Genomic DNA, 20528 nt, shown 5'->3' with positions numbered 1-20528 from the left:
ATCGAAGTTCAAGTCATTTCCACCAAATATTAGGCCCTGTTGAGTTTTAGAGAACATTTTTTAGTTTTCAACTCCAATTTTATAATTAAAAATATTCCAACATTTTATGTTTCAAAATGTCATAGTATTCATTTCTCAAAAAAAATTAGATAAATTACAAACATGTTCACAATGATAGATCATTCGCACAAATAACAATTGAAAATGCAAGATCAATTATATTTTTCGGTTGTCATCAAATACGATAATGATTACATTGAAATAAATTTTATTTTGTTACAGATATTAAATAGGTGAATAAATTTGATTTTGGTAGACAAGATCAATTATATTTTTAATGGTGATTTCATAATTTCTTAAACCATAATTAAAAGCAAGTGAAAAACCAAATTCATAGCTAGCAAAGCAAGTGACCACTCCAAGCAAGTGAAAAACTCCAAGCAATCCCAGAAAATTAAAAGGAAATGAAAAAAACAATTATGCTTAACAAAGATGTTTTCGTGGCTAATCAACACACACACGCACGCGCACACACACACATCTATATAAAGAGAGAGAGAGAGATGGGAGGTATGTAGCTCTGGTTCTAGTTAATTTTCTTGTTCATTCTTTCTCTTCTCTTTGCTTGTGGATTAAATCTCTAGTTTGTTGTGGAGAATTTGAGTTGTAATTTGTCAGCTTGGTGTGGTCCAAAGGGACTTAGAAGTGGAGATATATACATATATATATATACAGAAAGAGAGAGAGAGATTATAGGAGGATGATATACATTGATTTGAGTTCTAGTACTGTAGATTTGCTGCTTTTATCCACATTAGAAAATGATACCCAACAAAACAAAACAAAAGGGAAATAGTTATTTTTTTCTTTTTCTTTTTCTATTTTTTTCTTTTTTCAATTATAAGTCTCTCTCCCTCTCTGCTAAGGCAGTAAACCAAATAATTATTGAAAACAGCTCCCATTAGGGCAGACTTTTGGGTAAAAGAGTGAGAATGTTCTTACTACCCGTGTGTTGGACTTGGAGGAATAGGAATCCAGTTAATGAATGCACTTCTAATCCCACTGTCAGTCAGTCTATTCTATTGTAGTTTTTAAGATATGAAAGGCAGTCAGTCTGTCTATTCTATTGATATCAAATCAAATCTTATAAATGTTGGATATGTTTTAATTTTAATGATAAAAAAAAAAAAATTCTTCAATGGAAGTAGCTAGCATTAGTGCAATTCATGAAATGCAACATGAAGTGTGTGTGGAATTGAATTGATGGGTGCAATGCAAGTGAAAGCAGAATATTCTTGATAGATACCGCAAAACTTAAAAAAGTAATTATGAACGACTATATATATATATAAGGTGAAATAACTCCCTAAGTACTCTTAAAAAAATGATTTGGACTCTCTTAATTAATTATTATACAATTTCCTTAATCTATGATCTTAAAAACAAATTCAACAGTTAAAAATTATACGAAACATGGTACCCCCAATTAATCGATCTCATGCGAATCGATAAAGATCATTGCCCCATTGCTAAACGTACGTGTATTGTGCTGTGAGTTCTTACATGACCAGTCAAGCATTATTAAGCTATATAAATCTTTATCAAGAAGACTGAACTAACTTACCAAATTGAAATCTTAATTAAAACTAATAATTAATCTAACAATTAAAAATAGTATAAATTTTGACTCAAAATAACCCATAACTTGATGAGTGTCTTCTTAATCTAACAATCTGTGGACATCTACATCAGTTGCAATCAAATAACCATCAAATCTAAAGAGCCAAAAAAGTTAAAAAACAGAGAAATAAAAAAAAAAAAGTTAAAAAACTTACCGGAAGCTGAAGTGGAGGCTGTGACGCTGTGACTGGCGGAGGCGGAGGCCGAAGTGGATGCTGCGACGACGAAGACGATCGAAGGCTGAAGTGGAGGCTGCGGCGCTGCGACCGGCGGAGGCGGAAGCGGAAGTTCAGAGAGTGTGAGAGAGAGAGAGACAGAGAAAGAGCGAGCGGAGGAAGAGTGAGAGAGAAAATGGGAGTTTAGGAAGCGGGGATGACGACCGAAGGCGGTGGAAGAACCAGACCTTGAGGCAGCCGCGATGATGATTGGAGGCCGATTAGGAGGCGGTGACGACGACCGAAGGGAGGAGACGAAGGCGCCGGCGACGACCGAAGGTGGGAGACGAAGGAAGAAGCTGAGGCGGAGGCGGAAACGGAGACGTCGGGCGTGAGATCAAAGAGAAAGAGAGGGAGGAGCTAGGGTTTTGAGGGAAAGGATTTGGGGGTCGTGACTCGTGAGATAGGGATTTGAGGGAAAGAGGGAATGAGAGAGGGAAAGGAGGATTTAGGGATTTTAATTTTTTTTAAATAATTAATTATTAATTAAAATTTAATAATTTTTTAAGTACTGCCTCTGGTTTATAAAATATTAAAAAAATTATAATTTTTATTAAAAAATAACATAATTTATTATTAGATATACTTTTTAATAATAAATGATACAACAATAGCTTTTTACTTTCTCATTTGTATATATATTTTTCTATTATTAGATATATTTTTGCAACGATAATCTTTATTATATATCCTTCCTTGAATATCAAATGTTATTTTAATATTTTCACATTTATGTATATATTTACCATTTATATTTTTTAACTAAAAAAATCTCAATGATCTAAATAGAAAGGATAATGATAACATCAAAATTAGTTGTCCAAATTGATTGTCGAGTTAATAAAAAATAAAAAATAAAATATCAAATAAATTATTATGTAAATAAATAAAAAATAAACTATCAAATATGGTGGGGTGACAAAAGGGTAAAATATGATTTTTGAAAAATGATGAAAAAGTTTGGTGAAAAAACACTGCTAAGAGTAAAACCTATCATCCTTAAATAAATGGACACTTCTTAGATTTCTCAGAAGAAAAATATGATAAATTAATTATAAACTGACACATAGATTACTATTTTTAATTAGTATGAAATATTTATATTAAAGAATAATAAGTCACATGTCGATACTCATGAGATGAATATAATAGATATATAGATAAATGTTAATTGAACATCTATTGAATGTGACACGACTCACATAGGTAGTACCATTTTTTTTTTTTGATTCATATTAGAAAATTTTTTATATATTTATTATTGAATGTCTATAATTTTTTATTTAACATTTTTTTAATTGATTTAAAGGTGTTTTTAATTAATTAATCATCTTAAATTTTAGATTAATTAACTTTTAATTTAATTATTTTTTAATATTTGATTTCCCCATTTTACGTCCTCAAAATTTAAAATGTAATGTATGTTTAGTATATATTTTATTTATAGAGTTTTATAATATTAAAATGTAGTGTATTACTAATTAAAATGTAATGTATATATTATTAATATTAATTACTAATTAAAATGGAGTGTGTGTTTTACAAAATTTTATATTTAGATAACATTTTTTAATATATTTTTTTATTATTTATATATTTAAATAAACTTTCAATAGATTTTAAATTAAATAATTATATTTAATTGCTAATTAGAGACAGATTTAGAGATGAAAAAAATCAGTCTCTAATTATAATAATAAAATCCAAGAAAACCCATCTCTAATTAGAGACGATTTTTTTTCCGTCTCTAATTAGTAACGGATTTAGAGATGGAAAAATATCCGTCTCTAAATTTTGAGACGGAATGTTTTCCGTCTCAAATTAAAGACAGATTTAGAGATGTAAAAAAAAAAAAATCGTCTCTAATTAGAGACAGAAAACATTCCGTCTCAAATTTTAGAGATGGATTTGTTTCGTCTCTAAATCTATCTCAAAATAGAGACAGAATTCTTTCCGTCTCTAAATCCGTCTGCAATTAGAGACGGATTTTTTCCGTCTCTAAATCCGTCTTTAATTTTAGAGACGGATTTTTTTCCGTCTCTAAATCCGTCTCAAAATAGAGACAGAATTATTTTCGTCTCTAAATCCGTCTAAAATTAAAGACGGATTTTTTCCGTCTCTAAATTCGTCTCAAAATTTTCCGTCTCAAAATCCGTCTCTATTTGAGACGGAAAAATCCGTCTCAAAAATCCGTCTCTAAATCACTGTTTTCTTGTAGTGGACCTTCCCCAGGTCTTCCTCGGCCGTCCCGTCGCCGAAAATAACCTCCACGTGGATTTGCGGCAGTCGATTTCTCCTTTGTGTTCATACTTGAAGTTTTACTTTATTGTACTTTCACCCCCTAGATTTTTCCAATATCATTTATGCCCTTTGCATGATATCCTTGATTTATCCAACTATACCACTAAGGCTCACAAGTTTAGTGCTATTCATTTCATCCTCGAAATTTTAGAAAATCTATCATTTTGACCTCTCTCAAGCAAATTAGAAAATTACACTTAGGCCCGGCTAGTCGATTTGACCTTAAATCCATTCGTTTCAACCCAAAATCGCTCAAGGGTTGTTTCATATACAAAAACTAAGTCCTCAAGACACTCTGTTGTGTTTTTGGATGTTCCCTACGTCGATTCGGATTTCTCAGCCCAATCAACAACTGTACCAAAAACTATTCCCGATCCTACTTCTTTTGAGCCTAAAATCATAACTCGTGTTACTCATCAACACCTTTACATTTTCCTTAATCTTCTATGGTTTGGGGTACTTCCTTCGATTGATTCGATCGCTTAAAACTGCGATACTGTACCCTGAAGCCTCATTATTTCGAAAATTCCTTATATACCTCTCATAAAATACCATTTATATCCTTAAGAATTTTTTGGGTTTTACAACAACTCCCCGGATAGTGTCATTGTGTTGAGGTCGCAAATCCATTTGTCAGCAGCTGAAGAAGATGAGGGTTTGTTTGAGTGTCAACCTTGTAGGGAAGAGAAACGGGTTTTCATGGCCACAGACTCGGGGTCGATTTTTATGTACGAGACATTTTTTACACATCTTCGTCTTTGAATTTCGTTCACCAAGTTCCAGTGCTCGGTGTTAAAGATGTTAAATGTTGCCCTGACTCAGCTGAGCCTTCATGAGAGCCTTCGAAGTATTGTCCAGCTTCTTAGGTTGGGGAGCGAGCATGGGGGTCTTTTTTTCCTTCCTCCAGTCAAAGGGCATCAACAAAGGTAGTTGGATCTCTTTGAATGGGCTGCTGAGAAGGAAGTTATTGAAGGCCTTTGATAGCTCCTACAAGAATTTCAAGGCCAACTACTTCAAAATAGCCTCTTGAGAGAATGTGTTTGCCTTCTTTTTGGATGATAAAGCGGCCGTGAAATTCCCCTTGTGCTGGAATAAGGAGTCGAGTTCCATCATGAGGGTGGAATATCGACACCTAAGTCTAGAGGACCAGTTGATGGTGGATCTCCTTGAGGATTGCCCAGTGATGGAGATCTTGGCCTTCGTCAAGTACGGAAAAGACCCAGAGGGCTGGTTGCTTACATGGGTTGGTTTATTCTCTGTCTTTCTTTTTCGGCTAACTCTTGTTGTTGCATACCCTACTTACTTTCTATTTCAGGTGAGATAGCCCCCAAGATAACTGTTGAGAAAGTGAGGTAACACGCACTATGTAGAGGGGGGCCGAACTGAGCTCGGGGTCGGCTCGCAGGGTTGCTAAGAAGGCCCCTGCTTTGGAGAAGGGTGCTTGAGCGTTCAATTGCCTCGTGCATTCCAAGGGTCCAACACCGGCTTCTTCTTCATCCTCTCAACTTGCTTCTTTGAAAGACAGGAGCTCTCGTTGATCCGAAGAATAAGCCGATGTTGAGGAGGCTCCTTTACAACGAATGAGGTCGAGGACTACTCTGGAGGAAGAATCTGAATTTTGGGTCACAATTATCACACAATAAGTCAATCTAAACTTTGATTGTGACTTGGGAAATAGACATTGGGGTCCTAGTCTAATTTGAATTTTATGAGACTATGAACATAGATAATGACTGAACCGCGTTAAATTTTTTATACTCCTAGTTTTCTCTTGATTTCTATGTTTATTCGTGCACGATCCAAATTTCTAATATTATGATGATGGATGCCTAAAACATCCATCTTCTCTTCTTTTCAACAAACAACATATAGGGTGTTGTTGGGCATTTTCAGCTGTGGCGACCATGGGAGGAGTTAACCAGCTAGCAATCGACACGCTCAACATGTAATTATAAATAAATGTATTAATGTATTTATAAACTAGTTTGTTCACAAGCAATATAGGAATTCTAATCGAGTACATTTATGAGTCTTTAATTGAGTCTATTAATATTCACGAGTTTCTAATTGAACATGTTCGTGAGCAGTAACGAGTTAAATTTTATTGAACTCAAACTCAGCTAGTTTAAAAATTGAGCTTTAAAATTAAGCTTAAACTTAACTTATTTACCTTAACAAATAAACTTGAATGAGTTTTTGTTGAGTAAAACATTGAGCCACTCACGAATAGCTTGACTCATTTGCTACCCTAATTTAAACACTCAAGTTTGACATTTTAATTAGCACTCTATATTGATGTATTATACTTTATTAATAAGTTTTATAGCACCAAAATTTGATATTTGATTATGTAATTGCAGTTGTCAGAATACAATAAATAAAATTTGTATCGAGATGGCTCAAGGTAAGGAAAAATCAAGTGCAGAACAAAGTCTTCTGGAGAGTGCCGGGGAGTGTTGTAATAGTTGAAAAGAGTCTCTGTTGTTTAGGAGAGTGACTAAACTCACACCGTTGTTCGGGAGTACTACTAGAAAATAAGGTTCGAGAGAGTCTCATCTTTGTTGTCTGAGTGGACTCTAGCATATCTGAAAGGACTAGTAGAGAACAAGGCTCGAGAGAGTCTCACTATTATTGGAGTAGACAATAGTAATAGTAATAATATATATATATATATATATAAATAAAGCCAGAAGAATAATGATAAGTGGCTTCATACATTGAGCTGATTAAACAAATATCGAATGGGATTTTTACTCATTATACATGAGTTGTGACGATCACAAGCATGCAGGGGTGGAATGGAAAACGAACCCATTCGGTTTACCTAATCGATGCAAAATATTGGGCCACTTCCCACTTTCCAAAGCTTAAAAGTGAGGGAGAAATGGTCCAATTGGTGTCTCCAACGTCCTTAGAAGGCTGGCCCAATATATATAACCTCTTCCAGTTGTAAAGTCTCCTAAATCAGCCATTAAATAAATGCAACGAAATTGGTACAACTTGGCTTTGGTGTAAACAAATTAACTTATTTTGGGAACTATTTGCATCATTTTTTAATGACAAATTAAGTCAAAATTTTTGACTCTTTAATTCTTCAAATTACTTTATAAATCTCATAATATACTGCTCAGACAACTTATTAGGGATTAAATCTCTCTAAGGGTATAAAGTTGTCAATTCTTAGCTCATTTAATGTGAATAGTTCACAAACTATTATATGCACTGAAGTTAAATTTTTATTTGGAAATGTTTTTGAAATATAATTTACAAATAGAAGAATATAGGATAACTTAAATTTTGTATTTTACGATAAATTAGTTAGTATGGTTTAATTTTTGTCATTACATCTATTAAATTTTGATTTCTATTAAAATTTAGTTACTCTTTTAATTTTTTAATGAAAAATAACCCCCAAATTAGTTAGTATGGTTTAATTTTTTGTCAAATTTTAATGTATACCCCCAAATTATTTGATTGTCGGGTTTAGATTAAATTTACAAATTTCAAGTGATTTTGAAATTTATATTAATTCATACCACGTTATTGTCGTTAACAGAATTTGATGAAAAAATAAAAGAGAGACAATTTTAAGAGAAATAAAATTTTCGTTTCTAACATCTTTGTGGATGGAAATATATTTATGATATTTTCCTATTATTAAAAAAAGGTCTCAAAAAATTTTTAAAATTGAAAAAATGGCCTAGCTAGGAATATTTTTTAGGTGATTTTGGTGTTTCGATATAGGAAATATTCTAAAAATGTCAAAATAGCACCCCAAGTCATTTCTGTGCATCATAGCTTTCATCTCGAGGCAAACTATACAACCTCTTATCATTACGTTAAGGGATTTCTTTAAAATTATGATCCAATATGCTTCAAAATAGTATTAAGTTGATACCTTTGTCTTTAGTTTAATTTGAAAAGAAATCAAAGAATATGAGGGGGCATCCGTGATCTAACATGGATAGATCTATTCTAAACAAACCCATTTGTCAAGCCACGAATCAATTATTGAAATCTGATATGTATTTGTCGAATACTTTAATGATTTTTACTTCTATAATTCAATTAGTTGTAATCATCCCATATAATTTGGAAATTGTAATTGTTATGGCTACAAGGAATCAATTAGCTGTAAGGAAATCAAAGTCAAAATTAAACCCAAAAACAAAAATTTAGGGGGACCAAAGTTGAACTTACTTACCTTGTCATTGAAAGGAATGATTGAGTTCAAACATCCTAAATATACACGAGAAGTAATGGCATATGGTGATGATAATGATGAAGGTTGAAGTTTCCATGGATTTTATAGTAGTGTGGTGGTTGTTGAAGGAGGAAAGGAGGAGAGGTTGTGAAATTATGTAATGGTGGTGGTAGGCAATGAAATTATATCTCTAGGCCCTAGTTTCTAGGGCTTTTATAATGTAGTGGTAGTGGAAGAGGAAAGGGTTACTAATGTTATATTAAATTGAAATTATATCTTTTTGGACAACTTTTCATGTGAGCATTGGCTAACGTGTTGAGCTTTATGCAACCCCAACACATTGCAAAATAGAAACACGTAAGGCTTATCTTAATTCATTTTTTATGTTTCTAGCTTGGATAGTAATTTATTTCTTCAATTCATATGACCACTAAAGGTGAAATTGCGTCGCTGTATCCAACTTTTTTCACGTGAAAATGAGTATACATGTTGAGTTGCATGTAACCCAACACATTGTAGAACAAAAACACGTAAGGCCTATCTTAGTTCATTCTTCATGTTTCTAACTTGAATAGTAATTTATTTTTTCAATGCATGTCACCACTAAAGGTGAAATTGCACCACTATATCCAATTGTTTTCACGTGATGTGACCACTAAAGGTGAAATTGCACAGCTATATCTAAATTTTTTCACGTGAGAACGAGTACACATGTCGAGTTGCATGTAATCCAATGCATTGTAAAACAAAAATGTGAGGCCCTTATCTTTGCTCATTCCTCACATTTTCAACTATGAAAATTATTTATTCTTGAACGTGTGTGAGAAAAACTTGGTTTAATGAGGTGAAAACAGCCTTGACCTCTATTAGTGAATGATGAGGATTTCAAAAACTTGAGAACTGAAGATACTTTTTAAAAGTATGTGAAGGTGGTTGTTTGTGTTACAATTTTTTTATTTATTTTTAATGGGTTTTTTTTTGGCAATTAAAAATAATGGATTTAAAAATAAAATAATTTAGGTACTTTCTTTTTTTTTTTTTTCTAAATAAGCTAACAATTTATATCTATATTGCATGGAAACGGAAATGAAAACAAGGAAATGACATTTTAAAAAAAAAAAATAGGAAACGGAAATGTCGGAGAAATGCTTAAATAAAAAAAAATGTAAGGTTCTTTTTATAAATATAATTTTTAATATAAAAATAGTTATTTAATAAAATAACATAAATTCCATAATGCATACAAATATAAACATAATTTCTATAATCTATCAACCATGACTTTTTAATTAAAAATAAACAATATATTTAAAAAAAATCAAACATAATACAAACAATAAATTTAAAAATTTACTTACTTTAAAAAAAACAAACAATAAATTTAAAAATTTTGAGTTAGAGACAGAACTGACTGGAACTTTTTTCATCTCTTGACCACTTCATGGATGGAATTTAAAACGAGTTTATGACATTTTCTTAATAATAGAAAATTTCTCCAAAATATTTTTGAAACTGCAGAAACAACATAGTAACATTTTTTGGCTTTTTGAAAATGTAGAAATATTGAAACGTTTTAGTGCATCATAGATTTAGATAGTTGAGAAAAAAGAAAACTCTTACTATCGTATCTGTAACATCTCGCATCAAGCGATAAAAAGGATAAGATCAACTTACCCGGATGGGCCTACGTACGTGAACTTCCCAAGAGTCACCAATCGTTGAGCTACCCTAACTTAAGCACGCTTAATCCGCGAGTTTTTTTTATCTACATTCAGCCCAAGAAATATCCAATTGGTATTATTTCCTTGCTTACTATCCTCGATATATACACTAGTTTCTGTAGAGTCCTTTCTTAGACCTAACATTGGGCTTTCGGGATATTACATATCTGTAACATCTCGCATCGAGTGATAGGAAGAACTAGTTCAACTTACCTTGATGGGCATGCATGAACTTCTCAAGGGTCACCCATCATTGAGCTACCCTAGTTTAAACACACTTAATCCCAGAGTTCTTTATCCACATTCAGCTCAAAAGGTATCTAGTTAGTGTTGTTTCCTTCCTTATTATCCTAGATGTATATACTAGCTTTTCTAGGGTCCCTTCTTAGACCTGACTTTGAGCTCTCGGAGTATTACATTATCTTTTTCTTGAGCACATGACGTCCTCGTCATGTGACCTTACAACTGATTCCAGATCTTCTCCCCTTTAGGGGTTGCCATCCTAGAAGTCTGTTAGGAGCCAAACCTTGTTCAGGCCCTCGAGTCCTGGCACCACTTCTTGCCTTCATCGGATAGTTTTCTTGTAACACCCCACTTCTCTCAAGGCGCTGGATAATGTAAGATTTCGGGGATATATTTTTTTCCAATAGAAACTCCATACATAAATCGTTCCCCGACAATCTCGTTACACCTTCTCAATATATCAAACTTAATAATGAATAAACTAAGACATGTAACTCATCATAAATGCGGAAGATAGATCGAAACCTCAAATGATACATAACCGAAACCATCTTTTTCATAACTTTAAAGTCAAACCATCGTTTTATATGATGTCATCAAAATAAACAACATAATTGAAAACGACATACTATAAATTATTTACTAATCGCCGTCACTCATTGGCAATCCCTTTCCCTTTTGCACCACTGCTTTCACCTGGAACGTTTGAATATTTCAATAACAAAGTCCAAATTAGATGATGAATCATCTTAGTGAGAGTTCAAAACACGTTTTTATGAATGTATACGAGATATGAAACAAACCGACACAACCCGATAAGCCTTAGCCCAAGAGAATCCCTCACAGCGCTAACTTAAGAGGAGTAAGGTCAACGCATCTCCCCAACACCTCGGGAACAATTGTTACCATTCCCGGCCTAGGAGCGTCACATCAACACAGGAACCCAGCTCACCATAATTACGTCAAAGATTACGTTCCCACTCAAAAGCATTCAAGAACCATTACCCAATCCAAATTCGTATCCCATATGGACCACCAGTCGTCTTCATGCAATTTCCTTGGCCATACGGCCTGTCACGAAAACCTAGGTAGCTATCCCTGCATGCACACCAGCATAAGATGCCCTTACACATTATTCTGGCATCACCTTTGGGGAATTACGGCTACAATATCCAAACAACATTCCCGACTAACATCCCATATGAACCACACAAAACGCAAGACAATGTCACAAAACACAACTCAATGCATCATATAAATAACATTTTTTAAAATACAATGCACATGTATAAAACGTTTTGGGACGAACCTCCCACATGAAACCAACCGTCACCGGTTACCGTTTGCATGCAACAAAACCATTTTGCATGAGACCATAACATATTTAGGTAGCACAAATACCAAGTTTTTAGGGTAGAACTACTCACAATAAATCAAGTTTTGGGGGCGAACACTCATTTCGAACGTATTCAAAACGTCTCGATTCTTGTGCACAACCTTGATTTGCGTGCCAAACTTCAAACACTCATACTTATACTCAACCTCGAGCCATAACACTCCCTAAACATCATATTTATTTAAAAGAGCATCAAAATCTATTTTCCTTAATTTTTCACAATTTTCTCTATTTTTCTCCTAGTTTTCACCTCAATAATTCCAAAATAATTATCTCCTCAAACATTTTCCTAAATTTTTCAACATGATAATTTCTAAAATAATTTTAGAAAAATATTGAAACAAATTTCAGAAAATACCCCTAGCCCACGTGCTCTCACGCCCCAAGCGTGTGTTCACGCGTGAGAAATGGCGCGTGTAGCCCATGCACTGATCTTCTTCCTTGCTTCCGGCTGCCTGCGACTGCTCCGATATTCGATCTGATCTCACCCCTTTGAAGATCTCCCTCAGTTGATCTTAGTGGAACCCTTGGTTGCCTGAAAGCTCACCGAAAAAGCCCCAAAAAGTCTGGTTGCAGGTAGGCCCCCGACGTCCGCCTCGATCTTTTTGGTGAAGCTTCGAACAGCTTCGAAACCTAATGAAAACCCTCCCCAAAAGCCCATAATTCTTCCTCTTGATGCAAGGATCAAAAATCCCTTATCAACTCTCTGAGAAACACCCAAAAACACAGCCAATCACTGGCCAAAGCTTGGGCTCCAAGCCTCCCCACGCCGTATACGACCTTCTCCATCCCTCCCTCAACAGTCCTATCGTCGAAAAATGTCTCCACGTGCGGTGGCAGTACGACAATAGTTTTTGTAGTGTTCACATTGTATTTTGCTTTATTACACTTTGGCCCCCTTGTTTCTTTCAAATGCCATTTCGGTCCTTTCCATAGCACCCATGATCTTTCCAACAATACCACTAAGGTCCACAAGTGTTGTACTCTTTATTTCATCTTCAAAATTTCCATAAAATTATCTTTTTGTCCTCTGTCGGGCAAAATTAATAAATTACACTTTGGCCTGGTTGATCGTTTTGACCCTAAGTCCTTTGTTTCAAGCTGAAATCGCTTGAGGGTTGTTCTACATATAAAATCTAAGTCCTCAAAGCACTCCGTTGACTTTTTGGAAGTTTCCTACGTCGATTCAATTTTTCAGCCTGATCCACAATTGTACCGAAAATCGTTTCCAATCCAATTTTGTTTGACACCTAAAATCATGCCTCGAATCACTCATCAATACTGTACCAATTCCCTTAAGCATCTAGGGTCCGGGGCACTCCCTGCGATTGATTTGGTTATTTAAAACTGTGATAGTGTACCCTATAGCCCATTCTTTAAAAAATTCCACTTAGACCTTTCGTAGAATCCTATTTATAACCTTAAGAATTTTTCGGGTATTACACTTCTTCAATGGTCAGCTCTGATATCACCTGTAACATCCCGCATCGAGCGATAGGAATGATCGAATCAACTTACGTTGATGGACCTACACGAACTTCTAGGGGTCACCCATTGTTAAGCTACCCTAACTCAAGCGTGCTTAACTCAGGAATTCTTTATCCACGTTCAGTCCAAAAGGTATCCCAACTGGTGTTGTTTTCTTCTTTACTATCCTCGATGTATATATTACCTTTTCTAGAGTCCATTCTTAGACCTAACCTTGGGTTCTCGGGGTATTACATTCACTGTAACATCCCGCATTGAGTGATAGGAAGAACTAGATCAATTTACCCTGATGGGCTTACGCGAACTTCCAAAGGGTCACCAATCGTTGAGCTACCCTAGCTCAAGTACGCCTAAATCGGGAGTTATTTATCTATATTTAGCTAAAAAGATATTCAGGTAGTATTGTTTCCTTTCTTACTATCTTAATATATATATACTAGCTTCTCTAGAGTCTTTTTTTAGACCTGACTTTGGGCTCTCGAGGTATTACAGTATCATTTAGGCAATGTGCCTACTCATTGGGATAACAATTAAGTACGTATATATCTATATAACCTCTTATTATTAGTAGTTTCATTCTAAATTTTTCTAAAGTTAAACTTAAAATATCTCCAGTTGTTTACAACTACTTTAATTATTTTTATTTTGTGTGATTTCTTTAATGAAGTAACATTGACTGCCTTTCATATATGCACAATGAAATAAATTACTTTTTATGCAGGTTTGATCTAGGAAATTAGATCTCAATTCACAAAAGAAATTTGATTAAAAATATGTCACACTATATATATATAGAAATTAAAAACAAAAAAGAAATTTCTAAAATTTTAATGTATTTGGAAACACAAAGAAATAAATCCACTCAATCAATGAAGATATAAGTTTGTAAAGACAAAACTACATATTGGTTCTCACAATTCTAGGCAATCTCTCCACCTTAGGGATTAAATCTCTCTAAGAGTATAAACTCACCAATCTTTAGTAGACTCATTTAGTGTGAATGGTTCACAATCTATACATTGAAGTTAAATTTTCACTTGGAAATTTGTTTGAAATATAATTTGCAAATAGAAGAATATAGGGTAATTTAAATTTTATATTTTATTATAAATTTGTTAGTATGGTTTAATTTTTGTCATTACATCTATTAAATTTTGATTTATATTAAAATTTAGTTACTCTTTTAATTTTTTGTCAAATTCCGTTAATGAAAACTAAAGCAATATGCATTAATATAAACCCCAAAATTATTCGATTGTGTTTAGATTAAATTTATAAATTTTAAGTGATTTTAAAATTTATATTAATGCATACTACATTATTTTTGTTAACAGAATTTGATTAAAAATCGAAAGAGAGACTAAATTTTAATAGAAATAAAAGTTTAGTGATAATCGTGGCGATAAAAGTCAAAATATAGTGATTAATTTATTGTAAAATATAAAATTTAAAAATTAACGATATAATTTATCCAAGTTAATTACTAAAATACAAGCAATTCCGCATTGTTGATGCAGCGTTTGTTACTAACATTTTGATCCATATAGAATTATTACCTTTAATATATTTGAACACTATTTTGTTTAGTTTGATGTGAATAAGGCTAAATAGCATAGAAATAAAAATGAAAAATAAATATGACACAAAATGGAAATAAAAAAATGGCATCTTTTAAAAAAGTAGGAAACAAAAATACGGAGGAAACACATAAATAAAAAAAAATAGGGATCTTTTTGTAAATATAAATTTTAATACAGAAAATTATAAAAATAGTTATTTAATCTAAAATAATCATAAATCTGATAATGCATTTAAACAAATATAAATATAAGTTATATCATCTATAAACTATGACTTACTAATTAAAAATAAATTATAAATTAAGAAAAAAAATCAAACATAATACAATTTATAAAAGTTCCCCCACTTTCATCAAAGAGTATGGTCTCCACCTCTTAAGAATTTTTAATTAGAAATTTTTTTATGTTTAATATAAAAAATTATAATTTAAAAATTTTGAGTTAAAAATGGAAAAAATTCCATCTCTAACATCTTCGTACATGGAAACACGTTTTTGATATTTTCCTAATATTACGAAATGGCCTCGAAAAATTTTCAAAATTGCAAAAATGACCTATAAATGTTTTTTTTTTTGGGGGTTTTGATGTAAGAAACATTTTGGAAACACTAAAACAACACCCGAGAACCGTTTTTGTGCATCATAGCTCTCATCTTGAGGCAAACTATACAACCTCTTTATCATTACGTTAAGAGATTTCTTTAAAATTATGATCTAATATGCTTCCAAATGGTATTAAGTTGATACCTCTATCTTTAGCTTAATTTGGAAAGAAATCAAAGAATACGAGGGCATCCATGACCTAACATGGAGAGATCATCTACTTTAAACAACCCCTATTTGGCAAGACATGAATCAATTATTGGGATTTTATATGTATTTATCGAATACTTTTACGATTTTTACTTCTATAATTCAATTAGTTGTAATCTTCCCATGTAATTTCAAAATTGTAGTCTCTATTATGGCTAGATGGAACAATTAGCCGCAAGGAAACCAAAGTCAAAATTAAACCCAAAAAATAATTTTACGATGACCAAAGTTGAACTAATTTACCTTGCCATTGAAAGGAATGATTGAGTTCAAACATCCTAAATATACATGAAGTAATGGCTTCGAAGATCAAGATCAAAATCTTGGCCTTCGTGGCCATGCTTCATGGATTTTGAGGATGTTTGGGGAGGACTCTTCAGGCAGCATATGGTGATGATAATGATGAAGGTTGAAGTTTCTATGGATTTTACAATAGCAGGGTGGTGGTTGGAGGAGGGGGAAGAGGAGGGGTGGTGAAATTATGTAGTGGTGGTGGTAGGCTATGAAATTATACCTTTAAGTCGAAGTTTCAAGGGCTTTTATAGTGTGGTGGCAGTGGAAAAAGAGGGTTACTAAAGTTATATTAAATTGAAATTATATCTTTATGAACAAATTTTCATGTGAGCATGAGCTGACGTGTTGAGCTGCATGCAACTCCAACAGATTGCAGAACAAAAACGTGTAAGGCCTATCTTAGTTCATTCTTCACGTTTCTAGCTTGAATAATAATTTGTTTCTTCAACGCATGTCACCACTAAAGGTGAAATTAGATCGTTGTATCCAACTTTTTTCATGTGATAATGAGTACACTTGTCGAGTTGCATGTAACCCAACACATTGCAGAACAAAAACACGAAGGCCTATCTTAGTTCATTCTTCACGTCTCTAACTTAATTAGTAATTTATTTCTTCAACGCATGTCACCACTAAAGGTGAAACTGCACCGCTGTATCCAACTTTTTTCACGTGATATGACCACTAAAGGTGAAATTGCACGTCTGTATCCAACTTTTTTCACGTGAGAACGAGTACACGCGTTGATTGCATGTAACCCAACACATTACAAAACAAAAATGTGGGACCCTTGTCTTTGCTGATTCCTCGCATTTCCAAATAAGAAAATTATTTATTCTTGAACGTGTGTGAGAAAAACTTTGGTTTGATGAGACAAAAATAGCCCTGACTTCTATTAAAAGCTTGAGACGTGGTGATGCTATTTAAAGGTATGTGAAGGTGGTTGTTTGTGTTACAATTTTTTCATTTCCTATGAATGGATTTTTTTTGGCAATTAAGGATAATGGATTTAAAAATAAAACAATTTAGGTGCTTTCTTGGTTTTTCTAAATAAACTAACAATTTTATATCTAGATATGATACAAAATGGAAATGGAAATAGAAAATAAATATGATAGAAAATGGAAATGGGAAAACGACATTTTTAGAAAAAGTAGGAAACGAAAACGTGGGAGAAAAGCTAAAAAAAAAAAATAGGGGTCTTTTTTGTAAATATAATTTTTAATATAAAAAATTATAAAAAATAGTTATGTAATAAAAAATAAACATAAATTTCATAATGCATTTAAACGAACATAAACATATGTTCTATCATCTATCAACCATAACTTACTAATTAAAAACAAACAATATATTTAAAAAAATCAAACATAATAAAAATAATAAATTTAAAAATTTACTTACTCTTAAAAACAAACAATAAATTTAAAAATTTTGAGTTAAAAACGGAACTAACTAGAATTTTTTTCTATTTTTTAACCTTTTCAAGGACGGAATTAAAAATGGATTTCTGATATTTTTTTAATATTACAAAATTGCTCCAAAATATTTCTGAAATTGCATAAGTAACCTAGAAACATTTTTTGGCATTCGAAATAGAGCCCTTGAGACGTTTCAGTGCATTATAGATTTAGATAATTGAGAAAAAACGAAACTTACTATTGTATCATTTAGGCAACGTGACTACTCATTGGGATAACAATTAAGTGTATAACCTCTTATTATTAGTAGTTCCATTCTAAATTTTTGTAAAGTTAAACTTAATATATCTCAAGTTGTCTACTACTTCTTTAATTATAATTATTTTGTGTCATTTCTTTAATGAAATAAATCCGTTTTGTATGCAGGTTTGATCTAGGAAATTAGATCTCAATTGACAAAAGAGATTTGACCAAAAATATGTCACACACACTATATATATATATATAAACTAAAAATAAAAAAGAAAATTTCTAAAATATTAATGTATTTGGCAACACAAAGAAAAAAATCCACTCAATCAATGAAGATATAATTTTTTAGACAACTGCAAATCAGTTCCCATAATTTTGGGCAATCTCTGGAACTTAATTGGGGCAATATCTCAAACTTAATTGGAGAGCAATGAAGGCTCGCAACACTCAAATTCGAGATCTTAAGCTCATACATACTGTCAATCTTTGATGCATGGAAACATCGAAAGAGTGTCGTGCCTACTCATTTTGTCACATCATTTAGGTGGCATGCCTACTCATTTGCATAACAAATAAGTATATATAAACTTATATGCATACATTTTGTACAAAAATTTGAATTCTCTTCCTAAGTTGCATAAAAATAGAAATAGAAAATTAATACAATACAAATACAAAATGAAAATGGAAAAAGGTATATTTTAAAAAAATAGGAAATTAAAATGTGAAAAAATACATAAATAAAAATATAGGGCACCCCGAGCCTTCTCATAATTGCATCATGGAAGAAGGTTATAATTATTACCAAATATTATTTAGATATTTAATTTCTATATTAAAAATAATAGTTGTGTATTGATGCATTGGGCTGTGTGTGACATCAATACAAATATACAATATAATATTCCAATGGTTGGAAACCGACGGCAGTTGCAAGTTGCAACGAGAACAAAGCAGGAAACCACGCAGCCAAGATAAGTGGGTACGAAGAAGACCTGCCCGCAAACCGTGAGAGTGCCCTTCAGAAGGCCGTTGGTAATCAGCCCGTCTCGGTCAACATTGACGCCGGCCGGCGGCTTTGACTGGAGTGGAGTCTTCACAGGAGAGTGTGGCGCCGATGTCGATCACGGTGGGAGGGATGGAGGGACTGATGAAGAAAGCCATTATTTCGTTACATAATAATTATTAGAAACAATATTCATATTGCGATTGAGATTCACTCCCTCCCAATTTATATCTAAATAATATATATAGTTAGCAGAGCATTGCGAAGAGACAAGTGAAGCAGCCAATTGGAAGGGTCAAATCACAACATTTGATCAGGCACTTAATCGATGCCATCAGCTTCTCAATATTTTTAATACAAAATGATTAGATAATGACATCATCAATCACTACTAAAATACAAGAGATGAGTTGCAGTCAACTTTCCGTGGCATTGATCGATCTCAAAGGCAGCTTTCACTTCCAAGTTTCATGGGACATTCCGACTATGGAACCTTCAACTCTATATATGAACATTGTATGCAAATTATAGGGTAGTCCAAGTCATACATAGCATTTCACTAAGGCACGCAGTGATCACAAAGTATTTAAAACATATCCCAATCATATACACTTTACAATCTCTCTAGCTATATAAATGCAAACAACACAATGGCAAAGATGAGATCAGTTCAGTTCACCTCCTAATTAATAGTTAAGCAATGGGTTCCCAAAGCCCCAGCAAGTGCAGCATCATCTGCCTGGGTTTGTTGTTCATTTGGGCAACGTTGGCCACCCAGGCAGCTTCTCGCTCGCTTCAGCAGCAGGAGGAGGAGGAAGCCATGTACCATCTGAGACACGAGCAGTGGATGGCTCGGTATGGGCGGGAGTACAAGGATGCTGCTGAGAAGGCGAAACGTTACAGGATATTCAAGGCCAATGTGGAACGCATCGAGTCGTTTAACAAGGCAGCCCAAAGTGGGTACAAGTTAGGAGTGAATCAATTTGCAGATCTTACGAATGACGAGTTCAAATTGCGAAACAGGTTCAAGAGCCATGTCTGTTCCACTGTTGCGCCGTCTTTCAGATACCAAAACGTGACTGCAGTTCCAGCCACCGTGGACTGGAGGAAGAAAGGAGCAGTAACCGCGATCAAGGACCAAGGCCAGTGTGGTAAGCATGCATATATCATTGATATTCTTCTAACCACAAGGATTTGCTTGTTGCTTATCTCCTAACCACATCCCAACAACATACACCTGTATATATATACATATAGGATGTTGTTGGGCGTTTTCAGCTGTGGCAGCCATGGAAGGAAATAACCAGCTAACAACCGGCAAGCTCATCTCCCTGTCCGAGCAAGAGCTTGTCGACTGTGACACTTCAGGCGAAGATCAGGGCTGCAATGGTGGCCTCATGGATGATGCCTTTAAGTTCATCAAACAAAACAAAGGACTCACAACTGAAGCAAACTATCCGTACCAGGGTACAGACGGCACTTGCAACAAGAACAAAGCCGGAAACCACGCAGCCAAGATAAGTGGGTACGAAGACGTGCCTGCAAACAGTGAGAGTGCCCTTCAGAAGGCCGTTGCTAATCAGCCAGTCTCGGTCGCCATCGATGCTGGGGGCTCTGACTTCCAATTCTACTCGAGTGGAGTCTTTACGGGAGAGTGTGGGACTGAGCTAGACCACGGCGTCACCGCCGTTGGCTATGGTACCGACGGGGATGGGACTAAGTATTGGCTTGTGAAGAACTCATGGGGCACATCATGGGGAGAAGAAGGGTACATAAGGATGCAGAGAGACATTGCCGCCAAAGAAGGCCTTTGTGGCATTGCTATGCAGGCCTCATACCCCACTGCATGATTAATGCCCAACCCCCAAGCAACTGAGGTGTAAAATAATTATGTGTATGCGTATGGCTGCTGGTT

At 33.9% G+C, this 20528-nt stretch overlaps 1 protein-coding gene across 1 annotated transcript; it reads left to right on the top strand.

The window, feature by feature from the left end:
• The first annotated feature begins 19297 nt into the window (after positions 1–19297).
• On the top strand, positions 19298–20463 carry LOC127811594 (senescence-specific cysteine protease SAG39-like). The gene is made up of 2 exons (XM_052351596.1): positions 19298–19764; positions 19871–20463. Exons 1-2 carry the CDS (start codon positions 19314–19316, stop codon positions 20461–20463), a joined length of 1044 nt encoding a protein of 347 aa, XP_052207556.1. The 5' UTR covers positions 19298–19313.
• The last annotated feature ends 65 nt before the right edge of the window (positions 20464–20528 follow it).

Source organism: Diospyros lotus, chromosome 10 (assembly GCF_014633365.1).
Source record: "Diospyros lotus cultivar Yz01 chromosome 10, ASM1463336v1, whole genome shotgun sequence".
NCBI lineage: Eukaryota > Viridiplantae > Streptophyta > Magnoliopsida > Ericales > Ebenaceae > Diospyros > Diospyros lotus.
Note: the sequence above shows the minus strand (reverse complement) of the source record. Positions and strands in the feature narration are given on the sequence as shown.